Raw genomic sequence first — 20,345 nt, 5'->3', positions numbered from 1 at the left:
CTAACCATAGGCCATACTTTGATGCAAGTCGGGATTTTAAAATATGTCACTGTTTTGATGAAATGGTATCACTATTGCGATGCAAATGCTCTTAGATTATTCAGTGTAAAACACTGTACACACACGTTCATAGTGTACGGGATAAAGGTATTTGTGGACTATAAATCGTCAGGTTCAAATGTACATTGCTGCTGCCTTCATGATCGTCCCATCGTCCAAATTAATTGTTAAGAGTAGGCCTATACCGTTATTGATACGGGGCTCAGTAGTTAAAATTTGGGGATGATGTCGCCTGAAGAAAGAAAAAAGTTTCGCGATACTGCGTTAGTTCAAAAAGTTCATGATCCCATGTAGGCTAAATCTAGGAAACTATAAAATCCCCTATATTATTACCGGGAAAATATATTTTTTTAAATATACTTTCAAGGTTACGACAGGAATTTTGAAAGTTACAACCAAAGTTTTTTCAGTCTGTCGTCAAAAAAAATATAATCCTCCAAATTTTCGACCGTTTTGGGGGCACATAACGCAAACCCTGTATAATATATTTTAACAATAACAACCATAGGAGAACATTTGTCCTATAATTTGGTCGTCAGTTTGCAATATAGCTTGCTCTATTGATCAACAATTTTCGCTTTCCTTTGCATGGGTTTACTATGATAGCGCTTCTGAATCCTTGAGAGGTAACACATGACAGTTCTAACATGCATGACATATGTCTGTTTTACATTTATTTTAATGCTCAGAAAACATTCGCATTGTCTCATCAATATATATAGTTATTAAAGTTGTAAACATTCGACGATAGATTATTCGCCGTTCTAATTAAATGTAGAAAGAAAATGTACTCGTTGAAATAAGAAACTAACAGACAAAGTACTCATATACACATGTTTATGTTATATTTGGTGCAGTTACACGCTTTGTTTTATTAAGGTGATATATATATATATATATATATATATATATATATATATAATCTGGGTACATATTTATTACAGCAAGATGCATCTAAATGTATAATAATAGATACCTTTTAAGATAACTATACACTGGACAATTATTACATAAGTATTTTCTGGCAAAACAATTTTCAAATTCCGACCCCATGTACATCTTACATACATCACTAGGTTTAAATTATGCAATTATAGGAATATTCTATTGACAGAATTTGCAATTCTTAAAACAAATAATAATTTCCCACAGAACGCTGTAAACAGGTATAAAAATAAAACGTTTGATACATTAACATACATTATTTTAATCCTAGTAGCTGTAGATTAAGAATTTTTATATTTTCATTAAGTGATGTTGCCCTTGATCTCCGATTGTAATGTTTATGTTAATATTGGGTTTGCGGTTCAGTATGGTCCACTAAGGACAATTGGTTTGAACAGTCTCAAAAGAAACAAACCTATATGTTCAGTTTAACTATTAGCATGAAGTTCACAAATTCACTTCATTATAATAATACACTTTATCGGTGGATGATGTCTCAGTGGTTCAGAAACTAAAAAAACATGTTGATGAACAATTATTATTTGCAACCGTTAATAATCCATATTTTGTTTGGAAGATGTGTTACCGCTTTTCGTCTCTCAGTTACCCTTAGTATAATATCAAACGTGGGTTATTATGAAGTAAAAGTAACAAAAAATATTAACATGATAAGCCTCTGCTATTTTAACTGTCTTCTTTACTTGTGGTCATATATTTTTCATATGAATCGGCAGATGTATGAATGATAATGAATTGCTAAGCAATGACAACATTAAAACACACAACTGTTAAATGTAAACATAAACATTCAGTATAAAATACCAAAAGTCTAAATAGTATTACTCGTTAATTTTAATGGATGAATCTAATCATCTTATTTAATTTAAAGAAGTTAAAAAGAACCCTTCGTTCAATCATCGAATAGGTTTTATTTTTATAAATAGTATAGTAACACTGGGTACACATTAGTAACGCTTCTCCTGAACGGATATTAACTAATTAGCCTTATATTTATTTATACAAGCCATTAGGTAAATAGAATGCTACTGTTTCTTTCTCTATGCAAGATGCTGAATATAGGATTTTCTGGAAGACACCTAGAAAAGGCACAATATATATGAACTTTAAGTCATAAACCTTTCTGCAGCATGTAGCATAATTATAAATCTCATAATGGAAAAAAAATGGTACCAAAATGAAAATGTAAGATATGTTCAGTTCGCACGTTTGTCCACAAATGACTGGGTATCAGACAGTCTGAATTTCAGGTCAAAAGATCTTCTCGTACTTAGTTTGTTGGATATCGCTTCAACTTAGTACATCGTTTCGCCTCGCTGCAAAAGAATCAACATACATTTTACCATAAACATAATACTTAAATACGGCATTAAATCAATTACATGTATCATTGTCCAGCTGGGAAATGTTACACAAAGTTGGCAGAGAATGGTGCTAATCAAGATAATTAGTGGTCTGCTCATGTCATTACATTGTTTAATATATATATATATATATATATATATATATATATATATATATATATATATATATATATATATATATATATATATATATATACATACATACATACATATAAATATATTTGTGGATTCAACGACAAGGTGAGTCTAGACCTTACATCACGTAATCCAATTAAATTAACATACGACGTGCATTTCACATAACAATAACACTAGCTTACCTATGATAACAGAGGTCATTGTCTTAAACTCCAAAAGTCACAAAGTAGGATTAATATTCGGCATAATTTTTTTTAGGGTTGTGAATGAGTGGAACGGTTTGCCTGAGAAAGTTGTACTTGCAAGTAGTGTGAATGGGTTTTAAGAATGCTTTGGACAAGCACTTTAAGCATTGTTATCGGGTCTGAGTGTTTGTGTCTTCAGATTTTTCTCGCTCCTATAGGGTCCTTGATGGTGACTTGAGTTTCCCTCCTGATCCTCTTTTTCTACTAAACTAAACTAAACTAAACTAACAACAACCATAACATCCTTCCTTACTATCTTACAATACTTTTTTAATATTATTTATGTCGTTTTTAATTCACTATCATTGCTTACCTTAGAAGGTCTAAAAACATTGCCTCGACTATCTTCAAGGATTGGAGATGCTCTGGGTATTGGAGCCTGTTATTAGAAGAAGAAAAAAACATTTTCCAAATTGATTTTGTTTCTCTGACTTAAATATAAAGACATTTTTTCGAATTCATTTATAAATAATGACTCAAAAAACAAAACAAGAACAAAACAAAAACGCATAGATCAACGCAACAAACCCCCTGATCTGAGAACTATAGTGTCACGCTTGTCACGGATATATGCTGTCACGCATGCGTTATAAGCCCGTAACCTCAGTACCAGAAACTGGTAAGGGAGCTTATATATGATCTGTCAGCCTAAGGAATACATACAAGACAAATCCAATAATTTGTTCATGAAACACACTTGTGAAGCAGACACGATATTTGGTATTGTTTACTGGTATAATGTGGTATGTTCATATCCGGGAACCAACGGCAAATATACTTTGTCCTGATTCTTTATTGACAATCGGAGCGGAATAAAGAGAGATATTTACACACAAAGTATGCAATGTAAATGTGCGGGAATTCTACTTTTTCTTTCTCAAGAAGTGAGCTGTATTTAATGAAAACAGAGCTGTTCGAATGATAAGTAAGTGTTTATTAAACATTTGGAGTATATCGTTTTAAAGCGACCTCCACATATTTTGATAATGATTATGATACTATCCATTGGTTACTGAAAATATATATTGATAAAACGGAAGAAGAAGTGATAATAGTACGCAGTTTACCATCATCCGTTGATTGGCTGTCCGTTACTTAAACGATTTAATCTTTGGCAATTAGTCCAGATTACCATATTTCACTTTTGTATATTTTATGTGACATATTGACAAACAAAACAATTTTGACTTATTTGATATCATTTATGTCCACGTGAACAAGTGAACAATCAACATGGTCGTCTTCATAGCATTCTTTGTATTACTTCATATTAACATGGTACTTGAAAGCACTTTGCATCTTTCCTGAAGATTACTTCCCATACCCGAAGAGAAATGCATGATTGAATAACTAACATCATTTAGGAAGCCGATGTTGCCCATCACTATGTTTTATACTTGTATTTACGTAATATATAAATATATATATATATATATATATATATATATATATATAGGTATATATATATATATATATATATATATATATATATATATATATATATATATATTATTAGAGAAAACCAGAGAAATAAGATATGACTCATAATTGACAAATAAGGAGTAAGTTTTAGAAAATATATTGGAAAATATATATATATATATATATATATATATATATATATATATATACATACATATATATATATATACATATGTATGTATATATATATATATATAAATAAATGAATGAATAAAAAAAAGTAATAAATAAATGAAAACGTAATGAGTTGGAAATTTAGAACAGTGAAAAAACTTCCAGCCTCCACCGGGATTCGAACCCGGCGTCCCGCTTTATATGCGGACACCCTAACCAACTAGGCTATGGACGCTGATTGTATGACCAGAGGTTCGAAACCGGTTAGGAAGGTCGTAATTCCACTGTAGGCGTTTATCACCTGTATCGAACAATACTTGTTCTGTTTTTGGTGACATATTTGCCCTACTCGAGAGATCAAACACGATTCTAACCAACTCAAAGTCATTGTGTGATTCCTAAAGCCGGATCTCGAAAGAGATACTTTAAACAGACTTTTGTTAACGAAATGGAGGAAAACGACAAAGGCAAATGAATATATATATATATGACGTCCTGGGAGAGGTGGTGGTAAAAAAGTACATCTAGAAAAGAAAATTACCAGAAGTTCACCCATATTCTGAATCGTTCTAGCGATTGCTTGCAGCTGCTGATCTTGTGTAATTTCTTCTGTTGTTGTACCTTCAACATAAGTAATACTTTCGATATCACTGGAGTTCTCTTCACTAGCTTCAGCTGTCCGTCCAGCTGAAGGAATGTTCCCACTGATAGTTGAGACGGGAAGTGCATCCCTAATACTAGGGGATGGGTAATTATCATGGTTTGTCCTATTCTCATTTGTCTTTCGTTCTGTCAACTTTGATCCAATCACAACGAGAAGAAACAAAATTCCAAGGATGATGCCTAGTGCTGTTCCAATGCACAAACCAATGATGAGGGCGTAATTAGGTCTGTTCAATTCAGCTTAAAGAAGGAAAGGATGGAAAAAAGATGAAAGCAATTGTTACCATCAACAAGTTTAGAAACAATAAACACAGCAATATCAGAATTATGCGCTGTCATAAGCGGTGACGGCTTAATGTCGCTAACCAATAATATATGTGTCGCTTTTAAATATCACAATAAAACATCCGAGTAAAGCGGAAACAACAATCGTTTGACCCATATATCAGTGTCTTCAATATGTGGATCAAAACTATACCAAAATGGGTCAAGTTCTGGTCTCAGGAATCCTTTGTATAGACATACAATATTTGGTGGGAGTAGCTGGTGGTTCAAGAAAACTCTCTTTTGTTCTTACGATGCAAAGTTTCAGAAAATAAGTATCCTGCTTATGAAAGTGTCATTTGGATATGGGCAAATATCGAATAATATATAAGAAAATGATTACCTACTTTTTGATTTAGTTACAGCTATCCAGTTATTACTTTCAATATTCTTTAAGCATTCTGAATTTCATTCTTAAAATAGAATAACGTTCTTCAAATTTAGGTAAAGCAGAGCGAATTGGATACACATTGTATAATGTAAAATTGAAGCGAATTGTGATGTCGCCGAAGATGGATTGAACAGTAAATAAGTGGACTATTTTACATTTACTAACTTATTATGAGAAAGAACACTTAATTTTACTCACATAAGTCTCTAGTTTGAACCAGAAATATCGCTACTTAACCCTTTTGACTGAACAAAATTGTCAAAGACCAAAACTATGAGTTTCATATAACAATAATGCTGTACTTAGCTGAGTCTTATCATTCCTGATGGAAGTCAACTAACGACAAAGAATTTACTTTATACAGAAACTAGAGTTGTAAAAAATACTTTAGAAAAGGGAGGGAGGTGGGGGAGGAGGGCGGGGGGGGGGGGGGAATTGGAGAAAAATGTACATCGAGAACTTTCACGACTTAATACCCAATACCTGAACACAATTACTCTATATATCGTTTCTATGAACGAAAGTTAAATTTATTGATGGAATTCTGACAAAACCTTGAGATGAAGCAGAACTTACCGACCGCCTGACATGATATACCACTGATGTCATCCGCATTGAATGCCTTCTCGTTGCACGCACATGTATAATTATTGCCTCCGTAGTAGGTACAAACGCCATACGTAGGATCACATACGTTGAAGGAGGAGTCGTCACAATAGTTGACTTCATGAACTACTTGGGGAGAAAAAAAATGGTGAATTCTTCACATGTTGAAGACAACATATACAACTTAAAACCATTTGTAAATTTAACTGGACAATCATTTTTTTGAATTATTCTTGCGTGAAATGATAAAGTGTTGTCACGGTCCCATGTAAAGAGCGGGAGGTGCTGCAAAACTGGTTCGTTAGGTGTATTCATTGTCGGTAGGGTCGATGAAATGGCTATCGTACGAGGAGTTTCTTCTTGTATGGTTGGCTCGGGTATTTTTCCATGTACTGATTAGTACGTTCGTAAATCATATTTACCAGCTGTGTTTTCTTTATCAGATCTAGTGTCCTACTTTACGAAAATTAAAGGTGAAGTTCACCAAACTAAGAACCCATCTGAAATATAAAATCACCAACGTAGCCTAATTAGCGAATTAAGGTCTATTCATTTCGACTTGTAAACACTTTTCCGACTTTCCTGTGATTATATGAATAGAAACACACCCAAAATGTTTGTTTAAATAAACTTGAATTGTTATGACATTTCGATGCAGTAATTAAAAAAAAATGAAACATAAATATTACGTACCCTCTGATGTGACTTTACTATCAAGTGTTATGTTCATTGATAGTGATGGTAAAGTGACGTTTTCACCTGGTTGATTCCGAGATTCGGCCACAATGATGTCCGTAACTTGTTCCGACGTAACGTTCTCTCGCGTGTCGTAAACTGTAACTACATCTGCAATTACGCTACCAGAAGAGAAAGATATAACGAAGCAAGACACAAAGCCGACCTTAACGTTCGTGTTCTGTTTGGTCAGGGTTATCTCAAACTAAATATCAAAAGAAGAAGAAGAGGAAGAAGAGGAAGAAAAAGGGAAACGTATGATTATGCTGCGACGCTGATCAGTTGATGTGTTGTGACGCTGTACTAATCGGATAGGTGTGATTATGTTGCGACGCCGATCAGTTGATGTGTTGTGACGCTGTAATAATCGGATAGGTGTGATTATGTTGCGACGCCGATCAGTTGATGTGTTGTGACGCTGTACTAATCGGATAGGTGTGATTATGTTGCGACGCCGATCAGTTGATGTGTTGTGACGCTGTACTAATCGGATAGGTGTGATTATGCTGCGACGCTGATCAGTTGATGTGTTGTGACGCTGTAATAATCGGATAGGTGTGATTATGCTGCGACGCTGATCAGTTGATGTGTTGTGACGCTGTAATAGTCGGATAGGTGTGATTATGTTGCGACGCTGATCAGTTGATGTGTTGTGACGCTGTAATAGTCGGATAGGTGTGATTATGTTGCGACGCTGATCAGTTGATGTGTTGTGACGCTGTAATAGTCGGATAGGTGTGATTATGCTGCGACGCTGATCAGTTGATGTGTTGTGACGCTGTACTAATCGGATAGGTGTGATTATGTTGCGACGCCGATCAGTTGATGTGTTGCGACGCTGTACTAATCGGATAGGTGTGATTATGTTGCGACGCTGATCAGTTGATGTGTTGTGACGCTGTACTTATCGGATAGGTGTGATTATGTTGCGACGCTGATCAGTTGATGTGTTGTGACGCTGTACTTATCGGATAGGTGTGATTATGTTGCGACGCCGATCAGTTGATGTGTTGTGACGCTGTACTAATCGGATAGGTGTAAGTACACCTATCCGATTAGAATATTGAACATTCCAGCTCTCTGCACGATAGCGTCACACCTGGAACCAGCGACGTAATTCAAGAATTTCAAAGGGGGGGTGAGCACATTTTGCGATTGATATGGGGGAGGGGTCTAAGGGGAGGGGGTGAGATATTTTTGAACACTTGAAGGTCCTTAGTTGCGATCTGGTGCGATGTTTTGCCATAATGTTTCATCATTATCATATGACATCATATTATCAGCAGATTTTGTTTCCTGTTTGATTTCTTTTACATATTATATCAGAAAGACAAATATAGTGCTCTTTTACAAATTTTTTTTATTGTCCAATGTCTGGATTTAAATACATTTGATGAACTTAACTGATGGACAATATAAAACTTTCATATTTTGTAAGACAACCAGATGTGCAGTGGCCTAAAAACAAATATCCTTATCTCAATGTATTAGCAGTGTAATAATTATTTATAGGAAGTGCGTATCACGTACGATTGCTTGCTTAGCTTCATAATATGCTGTTCGTGCAGCAACGTTGGATGAATCATAGAAAGGATGAGAACGAACGTTGTCGACGTCGTTGTGCATACGGTTCGTGACACTCCATCGAGTGCGGTTAGGTAGGTAATATGTATTTTATTACGTAGTGCCCAACTGTAGGCTTGTAATAGGCTATAGGCTAAATTTAGCTAATTGCATTTGCCAAACTAAGTAAGTAGCTGAATCAGTAGGCCTGAATGTTACTACGATTATCATCGAGTTAACGAAGCTGACGAGTATTTAAGATCAAAAGAGCACTGACAAAATACCATGGTAAAATACAACACTTTTTAACACTTTTTGGACACTGAAAGGGGGGGGGGGGCAGTTGCTCCCCTGTTCCCCTGGCTACGTCCCTGCCTGGAACAAACTTCTCTTATTAATTTTCTCTGTGACTTTTTACTGTTGTGCGTGTGTTCATGGACAGACGCTTTGGTGCTTGTTAATTATATTTTGAAGGTATGAACAACTTAATATAAATCACAAATCAGGTGTACAAGGGGGGGTATTATATAAGGAATTAAGAGTGATTGACTTACTGCAGTGCAAATCTCGATTTGTAGTTCGGCAAATTCTTCACTGCTTTGATTTAACAATGATGTTGTGAACTCGGTATCCAGACTAATGGTGGTTACTATAGCTTCAGTTTCTGTAAACCAAATTATCAGGGACGTTAAAGTAGTGATGAATACTGAAAGTAATATCATTACTGATATGAGTTAAAATTGTAATGCTGAAACTGCTATCACTAAACTAACAAAAAATATGCCGTTACATTATTCAGAAGGAGTGCTTTATTGGCTCCAATTATAGCACGCTATAGCTAGGAAAGTTTTGTGATTACGTAATCGACCTGCCATGGTCGTAAATCAACCCCAGGCTCTACAATTAGCCTGCATAGCTTCTTAAAACCATTAGGCTCTTTATGTTAAGACTGTGTGGTAATATGTTCATGTCTACAGTGTAGTTAATCATACATCGTTCACACAAAGACACTCATACAAGAAAAAAATATGAGGCAGGCGTTGCAGACTAATTGGTATGGATAGGTTATTTTACGACCAAGGCAGGTCGATTACGTAATCTCAAGATTTTTTTCCATGATAGCGTGCTATAGTGGGGGTCTATACAGCAGACCTTTAACTTTGATCGTCAGTTATACTCTTCTTAGGATTACTCAAAGTATCAAACTTAAACTAAGACATACCGCATGTATCATTTCCAATAAAATCATGAGCATCTATGCGTTACTGCCCATTTGTGATTCCAATCTCAAATTGTGCTGCTCCGAGACTTTCATGTATGTACTAACCACACATTAAACGCAAACTTTAATTCAGAATTACAAACTTTCCGACTTTTCCCTTCCTTTTTTAGTAAATTGACGCTCAACGCGTGAAATTAAAGACCTTTCTTCTTTTACAGTGGGACCTTATTGTTGTATCGTACGGCATAGTGTAAATATAAAAATCGATCAAAAACTGCTGTTTTAAATCTGTCTCTCGGAAACGTCTAGCAGAATTGCTAATTAGATTGAAATTTCCTTTTGTGTTCATTAGATAGCCAGTGTTGTCATGAAACAGTAATTACAAAACCAATCAGAGTTATTTTCCAAATTCAGATTATGAAACATGTAAATAATGATTCCATTTGGTTATAAACGTTTGTTCACAGACAACTTCTCAGTTAAATAAATTAAAAAAACGTTAAGGATTTAGACTTTTGTTTTTGTGTTAACAGGCAACAATGTTTGAAATCAGTGATTACAGGCTAGTTAATGAACTGCATTGTCATCGTTTGGGATAACTGTGTATTGTTTAATAAATGGGCTCTGGCTACAATGACACAATAGTTCTCTTTGTACACTTGGTTTAGAGTTGTCTTGATAATTTGGATAATTAATATATTTTGGTATGGAAAACGAAATTCTTCAGTTCCTACGTAAACTTCCAGTTTGGTAACATTCGCATAGGATTTCCTGTTATATAAAACAGGATATTTTCGTGTGACGTTTGACCAAACATTTGCCCGAGCCCAAAAGACACGACATGTAAAGCTAAAGGTAGCAATTGAGACCAACTGGCTATATGTATGGCTTTTAAAAATAAAAAAAAACTTTTTTAGTGAGAACACGCAAAATATTTCAAACTTTTCCATCGTGGTCATTCTCATTAATGACTATATCCCCTCTCTATTCCTCGTTATCGCTGAAGTTGTGTAGTACAGTAAATGTTTCAGGTTCCTTCCACATCTATGTTTAGTTTGAAAAGAGGAATTAGAAATAGCCGTCATCCTTATAACGCGCGTTATAAGGATGACGACAAAGCAGTTCGTCGAAACGAGGCAAGGCACACGTAGTAAGCGAGCGCCAATGCATGTGTGCCAATCAACTTGAATGTGTGTTCTATTAATCGCTTTTTGTGTAACGAGAGTAATTTATCTGGTCAAGGTTGATTGACGCAGGTACTCTAATACTTACCAACACATTCGTTCCCTTTCAATTCCAAGCCCAGTGGACATGCACATAATTTAGTCTCCTGATCGCAGATGTTGTTTTCTTTTCCCGCACAGTCTTCACTTATCTGACAATCTATGAATATTTAACAATAGTTTAACATTCTTCTTCCCTGGTCTACATGAATATGTACTCAACTAAAATAATGACTAAAAATTGTTATAACTAAAAGTAGTACTAAATTATTGCTAAATCAATACTAACTGGTTGAATTGAGAAGTTTAATTATTGTTGGTAATTAATAATAACAGTATCTTAATGGACCGTTATAGATGTGTAATAAACTAATACAATATATATTAGCAGGAAACATTACCGTGTCTCTCGTATGATACATAGGATTGAAAGAAATGTGAACCTTGCTGACCATGATCAATATAAGTCAGACCGTCAACACCCCCCCCCCTCCTCCATCGCTTGAAGGGAATATGTTCTAGCGTGCTTTCATAATATTTCAATATAGACTAAGTAATTGCAAGAATAATTATGATTTTTTTTTAGTAATGACAGTAACAAACTTTCTTTTATGTCCCGAAAATTGAACTCAAATATTTTTACATTGTCTATGGATCTGTAAAAAGTAATAACTCTGGTATTTTTACCACGCCATATTTTTTTTTATTGATTTCATGTTTGATAGATACTTTTATTGGTACCCAATGATAAATTAAGTTCGAAATCCTTACTTATGCAGGACGGTACAGGTGAGGGATTCCATCGATTCTCTCCTTGACAAACTTTTGTTGTTTGTCCTGATGGAGGTAGAATTTTCCCTGGATTGGTGCAGCTTAGAGCTATGGTAGCGTTGATTGGGTACGTATCTGCTGCTGGTGTCACCGTAACGCTGTCGTCAACGCTGAGTGCATCACAGGAATTAATTTCAGAAGAAACTGAAAGAGAAATGCAAACATATTAATTTTGATAATTCTCGTCCAAATTCATTTTTATTTGCAAATGGATATATTGCGTTTTGTCATAGACTATTTTTTTTTTACAATTTGCTGATTCGTTGCAAAGAGACCCCCCCCCCAAAAAAAAAAAAAAATATTCAGAGTGAAATAATGAGTAATTAATCATAACCATAATTATATGCCTCATCCAAAGTATTTGAATCTAAGCTACATGCAGTGGAATTAGTAATATTGTCATCGTGTATCTTCACTTATGTACTTTTATTCACATTCACCATGGAAAGCTATTGATTGGTTCTCTTTTTGTGTTTATCATCCAAAAAATTATCTCAATAGTTTTGTTGCATTTCTTTTTTATGTCATTTTTTTGGGGTAGGCAACGAGAATGGTTGAAGCAGACGCAAAGTTAGCTAAATGTGGATTTTCAGTTCAGATCTCCCTCTTGGCTTTACTTGGACCATGTTCATTACAAAATATTGGTTAATAAATTCAAAATGAAGTCTATTGTTCTCTAAGGCTGATGCTTACCACATGATGGTTCAACGGAAATGTCAAACTGTCCCTGATTGCACTTCGCTGTATCAGTTCCAATAAGAGTAGAGCCATCACTGCAGCTAAAAGTAACCTCACTATCATAGCTGTATTCAGTTTTATTTGGTGTTATTTCAACATTTCCATCTGCAAAAACTGGCCTGGGGCATGAAGAACCTATAGAAACATAAGATTCATGTGTACAGATACTGGACGTCTATGAATTGATGTTTGCTTCGTTTCTGAGGCAATGTTTCTTATCATCAATAATCATAAATAATTATGTATAATTAATATGTCTTTGAATACAGAATCTTAAAAGAATGTAATATGATAAACTGTACATGATTTTGTGATAAATATGCTCGTAAGATAAATCTATACACGTTAACGGTTCAGATCAGTTGAAATTATCTCCAATAAATGGTCTTGCGTTATTATCTCGTGTCCCTATTTAATGTTTGAAACAAGTTTTTCTGTCACAAACCTTTAACAAAGTTTTCGATACAAAACGAACTCTTTTTGTTTTTAAAGTACACATATTGTAAACGTTATAAGAACCACAGGGCTAAAAGCCAGATTACCTCCCCCCCCCCCCCTCCCGCCCTACCTTAAACAAGAAAAAAAGAAAAGTAAATACCCTCGCAAGTTGGATAGCTAGAAATACCAAAAGTTCCATTCACGCATACAGCTGAATTAATGCCGTTAATTTCAAAACCATCGAGACAAGAAAATGATATGGTGGATCCATTGTTATAGAAGGCTTGGTAGGGCGTTAGTCGAATCTCATTGTTATCGTCCTGATACGGAATCTCACACTGCACTGTAATGGAAACGTATAATATTGGAAATGAATAATATAATATGAAGGATAAAATGAAGGCTGATTCATACAGGTAGGCCTGACTTTCAAATGAGACAAGACTTCAGTAATTCAAAACGGCATATTGCCCCCAAAAGCGATAACTTTAGTTTACTTAAAATATTTTACCTTGGCAATATGGAATGTCAGCTGGTTGAAAGTGACCGTTGTTGCACATGGCTGAAGGTTCTCCAATAAGCTGATGACCCACTTGACAGATGTACGTAATGAAGGAGCCGTTGGTATAAATTGCCTGGTTAGGTTCTATACTTAGATGTTCGTCGGCTGAAATATCTGGCTTTTCACAACGTCCATCTAAAGAAACCAGTAACAATCGTGTCAGACATTCAGGAAAATGTGTTTCTTTTTGGTTTACATTTAAAAATCGCTGCTTTCATTCAGATATCACAATATATACTGTTGTTTATGTAGCTTTTTTCCGGAGAATGAGAATGAACATTTTGCTGGTTGTGATGGCAAGCTTTTATCATGCAATATGTGATTGTGATTTGGAAACAAAGTGCGATTTTCGTATGTGGCTACGGAAACTTCCAAAATGCCCCTCGGCTTTGTCGAGTTAATGACTGTGTATACAACTGAAATATGTATATTTACTATTGTCACACATGAATTAATGTAAATATACTCTCGTCTTGACTAACGTAGTTTATGTACCATGTAATCCTAAAAGGTAAAATACAGCTGCCAATTCTCCCTCTTTCTTCTTATCACTGTTGCTGTAATTATGGTTAGTGTGAATACCTTATGTAAATTGTCCATTGCTCCAGTATACAGATCCAACGTAAGTGTAATTTGGAATACTTTTGAATGCTGGTAATGACGTAGGTTATGCTGACAGAAATGTAATGTGAATTCCACATTTATTTCCAGTTATTTGTTTCATTAAATGGAACGTTTCACGATGTTTCTTCGTTAGATACATATCTTCGAATTTCCCTTTGAAATATGGGTAATACAAGAATACTTTTACTATACAATAAACATAACTTGAACAATCCCCCCCCCCCCCCCGAGAAAAAATAAGGACAATTTCACTTATCGAAATGGTGGTATAGTTATGCTTTGTTAATTAGATCACTACATGTGCTGGTAGGAGGTTTATTAAATTGGAAAAACAGAGAAAGGAGCAAAAGGGAAATAGCTTACAAACCTGTTGTTACAAGTGATGTTGGAATAGAAGTTGAGTAAAGGATAGTGTTAGATTTAGACGTATGGAGTGGACTTGTTATGTCCGTTGGTAAATCTGCAATAAGATGGAATAAAAATACGTTGAGTAAATTTGAAATATGCAGTTTTCATTTCACCAGTTGCACACAAGGTTGAAATATTATTAAAAACAAACCTGTTAGTATAGGATGGGCAGATGTTGAAGAAGAAAATCCACCGGTATTAATATCAGTAGTCTCTAATGGTGTTGATACAGCATTTGTTGTTACAAGTGATGTTGGAATAGAAGTTGAGTAAAGGATAGTGTTAGATTTAGACGTATTGAGTGGACTTGTTATGTCCGTTGGTAAATCTGCAATAAGATGGAATAAAAATACGTTGAGCAAATGTGAAGTGAAAGGCATTCAAGTAATATGCAGTATCATTTCACCAGTTGCACACAAGGTTGAAATATCATTAAAAACAAACCTGTTAGTATAGGATGGGCAGATGTTGAAGAAGAAAATCCACCGGTATTAATATCAGTAGTCTCTAATGGTGTTGATACAGCATTTGTTGTTACAAGTGATGTTGGAATAGAAGTTGAGTAAAGGATAGTGTTAGATTTAGACGTATTGAGTGGACTTGTTATGTCCGTTGGTAAATCTGAAATAAGATGGAATAAAAATACGTTGAGCAAATGTGAAGTGAAAGGCATTCAAGTAATATGCAGTATCATTTCACCAGTTGCACACAAGGTTGAAATATTATTAAAAACAAACCTGTTAGTATAGGATGGGCAGATGTTGAAGAAGAAAATCCACCGGTATTAACATCAGTAGTCTCTAATGGTGTTGATACAGCATTTGTTGTTACTAGGGATGTTGGAATAGAAGTTGAGTAAAGGATAGTGTTAGATTTAGACGTATGGAGTGGAATTGTTACGTCCGTTGGCAAATCTGCAATAGGATGGAATAAAAATACGTTGAGCAAATGTGAAGTGAAAGGCAATCAAGTAATATGCAGTTTTCATTTCACCAGTTATAGTATGAAAAACAAACCTGTTAGTATAGGATGGGCAGATGTTGAAGAAGAAAATCCACCGGTATTAACATCAGTAGTCTCTAATGGTGTTGATACAGCATTTGTTGTTACTAGGGATGTTGGAATAGAAGTTGAGTAAAGGATAGTGTTAGATTTAGACGTATGGAGTGGACTTGTTACGTCCGTTGGCAAATCTGCAATAGGATGGAATAAATATACGTTGAGCAAATGTGAAGTGAAAAGCAATCAAGTAATATGAAGTATCATTTCACCAGTTATAGTATGAAAAACAAACCTGTTAGTATAGGATGGGCAGATGTTGAAGAAGAAAATCCACCGGTATTAACATCAGTAGTCTCTAATGGTGTTGATACAGCATTTGTTACAACTGTTGAAAAAAGTAACTTGGTCGACGGCAAATCCGTTGTTTCTTTGTTCCCAGTCTCACTTGTGGAAGAGAAAACAACTACTTCTGATGTCCCTCCTTCACTTGTGGGAGCGGTTGAAGCAATATCTGATGTGGAATTTGTAGTTTCCTCTGTGAACAGCAAAATTATGTTATATTAGTACACTGATATTGTTTATTTATTTGTATTAATGACATGACAGAGAAAACAAGACTAGACATGCGCAGAGGAACAGGATGGGCAGATGAACCGTGGGACTGCACCTTCCATCGTCAGACGGGGAAGAATGACAACGCTGCTATGAGTTTACCACTCATGTTGACCTACTTAGCATTTCGACAGTGATGCCGATACATCATTTGAGATATCGGTTGAATAGATTGCAGAAGTAGCTTCTGTAGACGGGGAATAAGTTGTTGTTTCTTCGCTTACTGTCTCACTAGTGGAGAGGAAACCTGTTACTTCTGTTGTCTCGTCTTCAGTCGTCATTGTGGGATTTGTTGTCTCCTCTGTAAATAAACGAGATCTACTTAGCATTTCGACAGGTTGGGTGTCCTCAAGATTCGACGATTTCATGGCTCAACTGAAACAAACTTGATTTAGTCTTACCCGATTCTGATATTCTTTATCCAAAGTTGCACTAAATGCTTCTGGGGGTATACTATTGTTGTTAAATACTACTTTGATCTTATAAATCATTAAAGAGAAGAGAACTGGTATCGACAAACCTATTGTTGAAGAAGTTGTTGAAAAAATGGAAGTTACTTCACTCGTCGGAACATCAGTGGTTTGAAATAATATCGTTTTGTCGGCGGTCGTCTTATCCGTTGAATAACTTAAGGAAGACGCAGGAGTTGACTCGGACTGAGATGTAGCAAGTCTTGAGGTTAATTCTGTCGATACATCTTGATCTGTAGTTGGATATGTTGACGCTAGTGTACTAACCGTTGCTGTTGTCCCTTCCTGCGTAGATTCTGACTGTGTCGTCCTGTGTGTTGTTTGGTCTGTAAGTGTAGAAAATGTTACTTACTTTGTCTTTCTCGAAAGTGAACCAAAATATTTCAAGTCCTCTTACCTGTCAATACACATAAGATCCTCCTAATCTATTACCAGATGTGCATATGAATGGTTATTTTCGACGATTTCTCGAAAAAAAATGTCTAATTTCGACAATGAAGAAGCATTTGAGAGAGATTTATTTCTTCTAACCATCAAAATGGAGGCTTCAATCTTTGCACGGTTTGATATCTTTCCTGTTTGACATGTTGTAAGAAAGTTGCTTTCAACAAACCTGTTATTATGGAAGTCGTAGGAGTTGTGGAAGAAAATTCAACGGTAATAGAATCCGTTGTATCTAGTGATGTCGATACATCACTTGTGATTTCTGTTGAATAGATTGCAGAAGTAGATTCTGTAGACGAGGAATCAGTTGTTGTTTCTTCGCTAACTGTCTCACTAGTGGAGAGGAAACCTGTTACTTCTGTTGTCTCGTCTTCAGTCGTCATTGTGGGATTTGTTGTCTCCTCTGTAAATAAACGAGATCTACTTAGCATTTCGACAGGTAGGGTGCCCTCAAGTTTCGACGATTTCATGGCTCAACTGAAACAAACTTGATTTAGTCTTACCCGATTCTGATATTCTTTATCCACAGATACATTAATGCTTCTGGGGGTGTACTATTGTTGTTAAATACTACTTTGATCTTATAGATCATTAAAGCTAGAGAAGAGAAAAAGTATCGACAAACCTATTGTTGAAGAAGTTGTTGAAAACATTGAAGTTACTTCACTCGTCGGAACATCAGTGGTTTGAAATAATATCGTTTTGTCGGCGGTCGTCTTATCCGTTGAATAACTGAATGAAGACACAGGAGTTGACTCGGACTGAGATGTAGCAAGTCTTGAGGTTAATTCTGTCGATACATCTTGATCTGTAGTTGGAAATGTTGACGCTAGTGTACTAACCGTTACTGTTGTCCCTTCCTGCGTAGATTCTGATTGTGTCGTCCTGTGTGTTGTTTGGTCTGTAAGTGTAGAAAATGTTACTTACTTTGTCTTTCTCGAAAGTGAACCAAAATATTTCAAGTCCTCTTACCTGTCAATATACATAAGATCCTCCTAAACACTTACCAGATGTGCATATGAATGGTTATTTTCGACGATTTCTCTAAGAAATGTCTAATTTCGACAATGAAGAAGCATTTGAAAGATATTGATTTCTTCTAACCATCAAAATGAAGGCTTCAATCTTTGCACGGTTTGATATCTTTCCTGTTTGACATGTTGTAGGAAAGTTGCTTTCAACAAACCTGTTATTATGGAAGTCGTAGGAGTTGTGGAAGAAAATTCAACGGTAGTAGAATCCGTTGTATCTAGTGATGTCGATACATCACTTGTGATATCTGTTGAATAGATTGCAGAAGTAGCTTCTGTAGACGAGGAATCAGTTGTTGTTTCTTCGCTAACTGTCTTACTAATAGAGAGGAAACCTGTTACTTCTGTTGTCTCGTCTTCAGTCGTCATTGTGGGATTTGTTGTCTCCTCTGTAAATAAACGAGATCTACTTAGCATTTCGACAGGTAGGGTGCCCTCAAGTTTCGACGATTTCATGGCTCAACTGAAACAAACTTGATTTAGTCTTACCCGATTCTGATATTCTTTATCCACAGATACATTAATGCTTCTGGGGGTATACTATTGTTGATAAATATTACTTTGATCTTATATATCATTAAAGAGAAAAGAAAAAGTATCGACAAACCTATTGTTGAAGAAGTTGTTGAAAACATTGAAGTAACTTCACTCGTCGGAACATCAGTGGTTTGAAATAATATCGTTTTGTCGGCGGTCGTCTTATCCGTTGAATAACTTAATGAAGACGCAGGAGTTGACTCGGACTGAGATGTAGCAAGTCTTGAGGTTAATTCTGTCGATACATCTTGATCTGTAGTTGGAAATGTTGACGCTAGTGTACTAACCGTTACTGTTGTCCCTTCCTGCGTAGTTTCTGATTGTGTCGTCCTGTGTGTTGTTTGGTCTGTAAGTGTAGAAAATGTTACTTACTTTGTCTTTCTCGAAAGTGAACCAAAATATTTCAAGTCCTCTTACCTGTCAATACACATAAGGTCCTCCTAATCTCTTACCAGAGGTTCATATGAATGGTTATTTTCGACGACTTCTCGAAAAAAATGTCTAATTTCGACAATGAAGAAGCATTTGAAATAGATTTATTTCTTCCAACCATCAAAATGGAGGCTTCAATCTTTGCACGGTTTGATATCTTTCCTGTTTGACATGTTGTAAGAAAGTTGCTTTCAACAAACCTGTTATTATGGAAGTCGTAGGAGTTGTGGAAGAAAATTCAACGGTAGTAGAATCCGTTGTATCTAGTGATGTAGATACATCACTTGTGATATCTGTTGAATAGATTGCAGAAGTAGCTTCTGTAGACGAGGAATCAGTTGTTGTTTCTTCGCTTACTGTCTCACTAGTGGAGAGGAAACCTGTTACTTCTGTTGTCTCGTCTTCAGTCGTCATTGTGGGATTTGTTGTCTCCTCTGTAAATAAACGAGATCTACTTAGCATTTCGACAGGTAGGGTGTCCTCAAGTTTCGACGATTTCATGGCTCAACTGAAACACACTTGATTTAGTCTTACCCGATTCTGATATTCTTTATCCACATATACATTAATGCTTCTGGGGGTATACTTTTGTTTTTAAATACTACTTTGATCTTATATATCATTAAAGAGAAGAGAAAAAGTATCGACAAACCTATTGTTGAAGAAGTTGTTGAAAACATTGAAGTTACTTCACTCGTCGGAACATCAGTGGTTTGAAATAATGTCGTTTTGTCGGCGGTCGTCTTATCCGTTGAATAACTTAATGAAGACGCAGGAGTTGACTCGGACTGAGATGTAGCAAGTCTTGAGGTTAATTCTGTCGATACATCTTGATCTGTAGTTGGAAATGTTGACGCTAGTGTACTAACCGTTACTGTTGTCCATTCCTGCGTAGATTCTGACTGTGTCGTCCTGTGTGTTGTTTGGTCTGTAAGTGTAGAAAATGTTACTTACTTTGTCTTTCTCGAAAGTGAACCAAAATATTTCAAGTCCTCTTACCTGTCAATACACATCAGATCCTCCTAATTTCTTACCAGATGTGCATATGAATGGTTATTTTCGACGATTTCTCTAAGAAATGTCTAATTTCGACAATGAAGAAGCATTTGAAATAGATTTATTT

At 35.5% G+C, this 20,345-nt stretch overlaps 1 protein-coding gene across 1 annotated transcript; it reads right to left on the bottom strand.

Moving 5' to 3' along the window:
• Positions 1-899: 899 nt before the first annotated feature.
• LOC139962649 (uncharacterized) lies at positions 900-17,026 on the bottom strand. Its single transcript, XM_071962811.1, has 18 exons — positions 16,829-17,026; positions 15,989-16,231; positions 15,711-15,887; positions 15,432-15,608; positions 15,139-15,315; positions 14,846-15,022; positions 14,654-14,746; positions 13,612-13,797; positions 13,261-13,443; positions 12,618-12,797; positions 11,865-12,068; positions 11,143-11,253; positions 9,203-9,312; positions 7,044-7,290; positions 6,321-6,476; positions 4,908-5,269; positions 3,084-3,149; positions 900-2,339 (listed from the first exon to the last, which is right to left on the bottom strand). The coding sequence occupies exons 8-18, from the start codon at positions 13,658-13,660 to the stop codon at positions 2,319-2,321; spliced, it is 1,689 nt and encodes a 562-aa protein (XP_071818912.1). The 5' UTR covers positions 13,661-13,797; positions 14,654-14,746; positions 14,846-15,022; positions 15,139-15,315; positions 15,432-15,608; positions 15,711-15,887; positions 15,989-16,231; positions 16,829-17,026; the 3' UTR covers positions 900-2,318.
• Positions 17,027-20,345: the final 3,319 nt, after the last annotated feature.

The sequence above is a fragment of the Apostichopus japonicus genome, chromosome 21 (assembly GCF_037975245.1).
Source record: "Apostichopus japonicus isolate 1M-3 chromosome 21, ASM3797524v1, whole genome shotgun sequence".
NCBI classification, from domain to species: domain Eukaryota; kingdom Metazoa; phylum Echinodermata; class Holothuroidea; order Aspidochirotida; family Stichopodidae; genus Apostichopus; species Apostichopus japonicus.
Note: the sequence above shows the minus strand (reverse complement) of the source record. Positions and strands in the feature narration are given on the sequence as shown.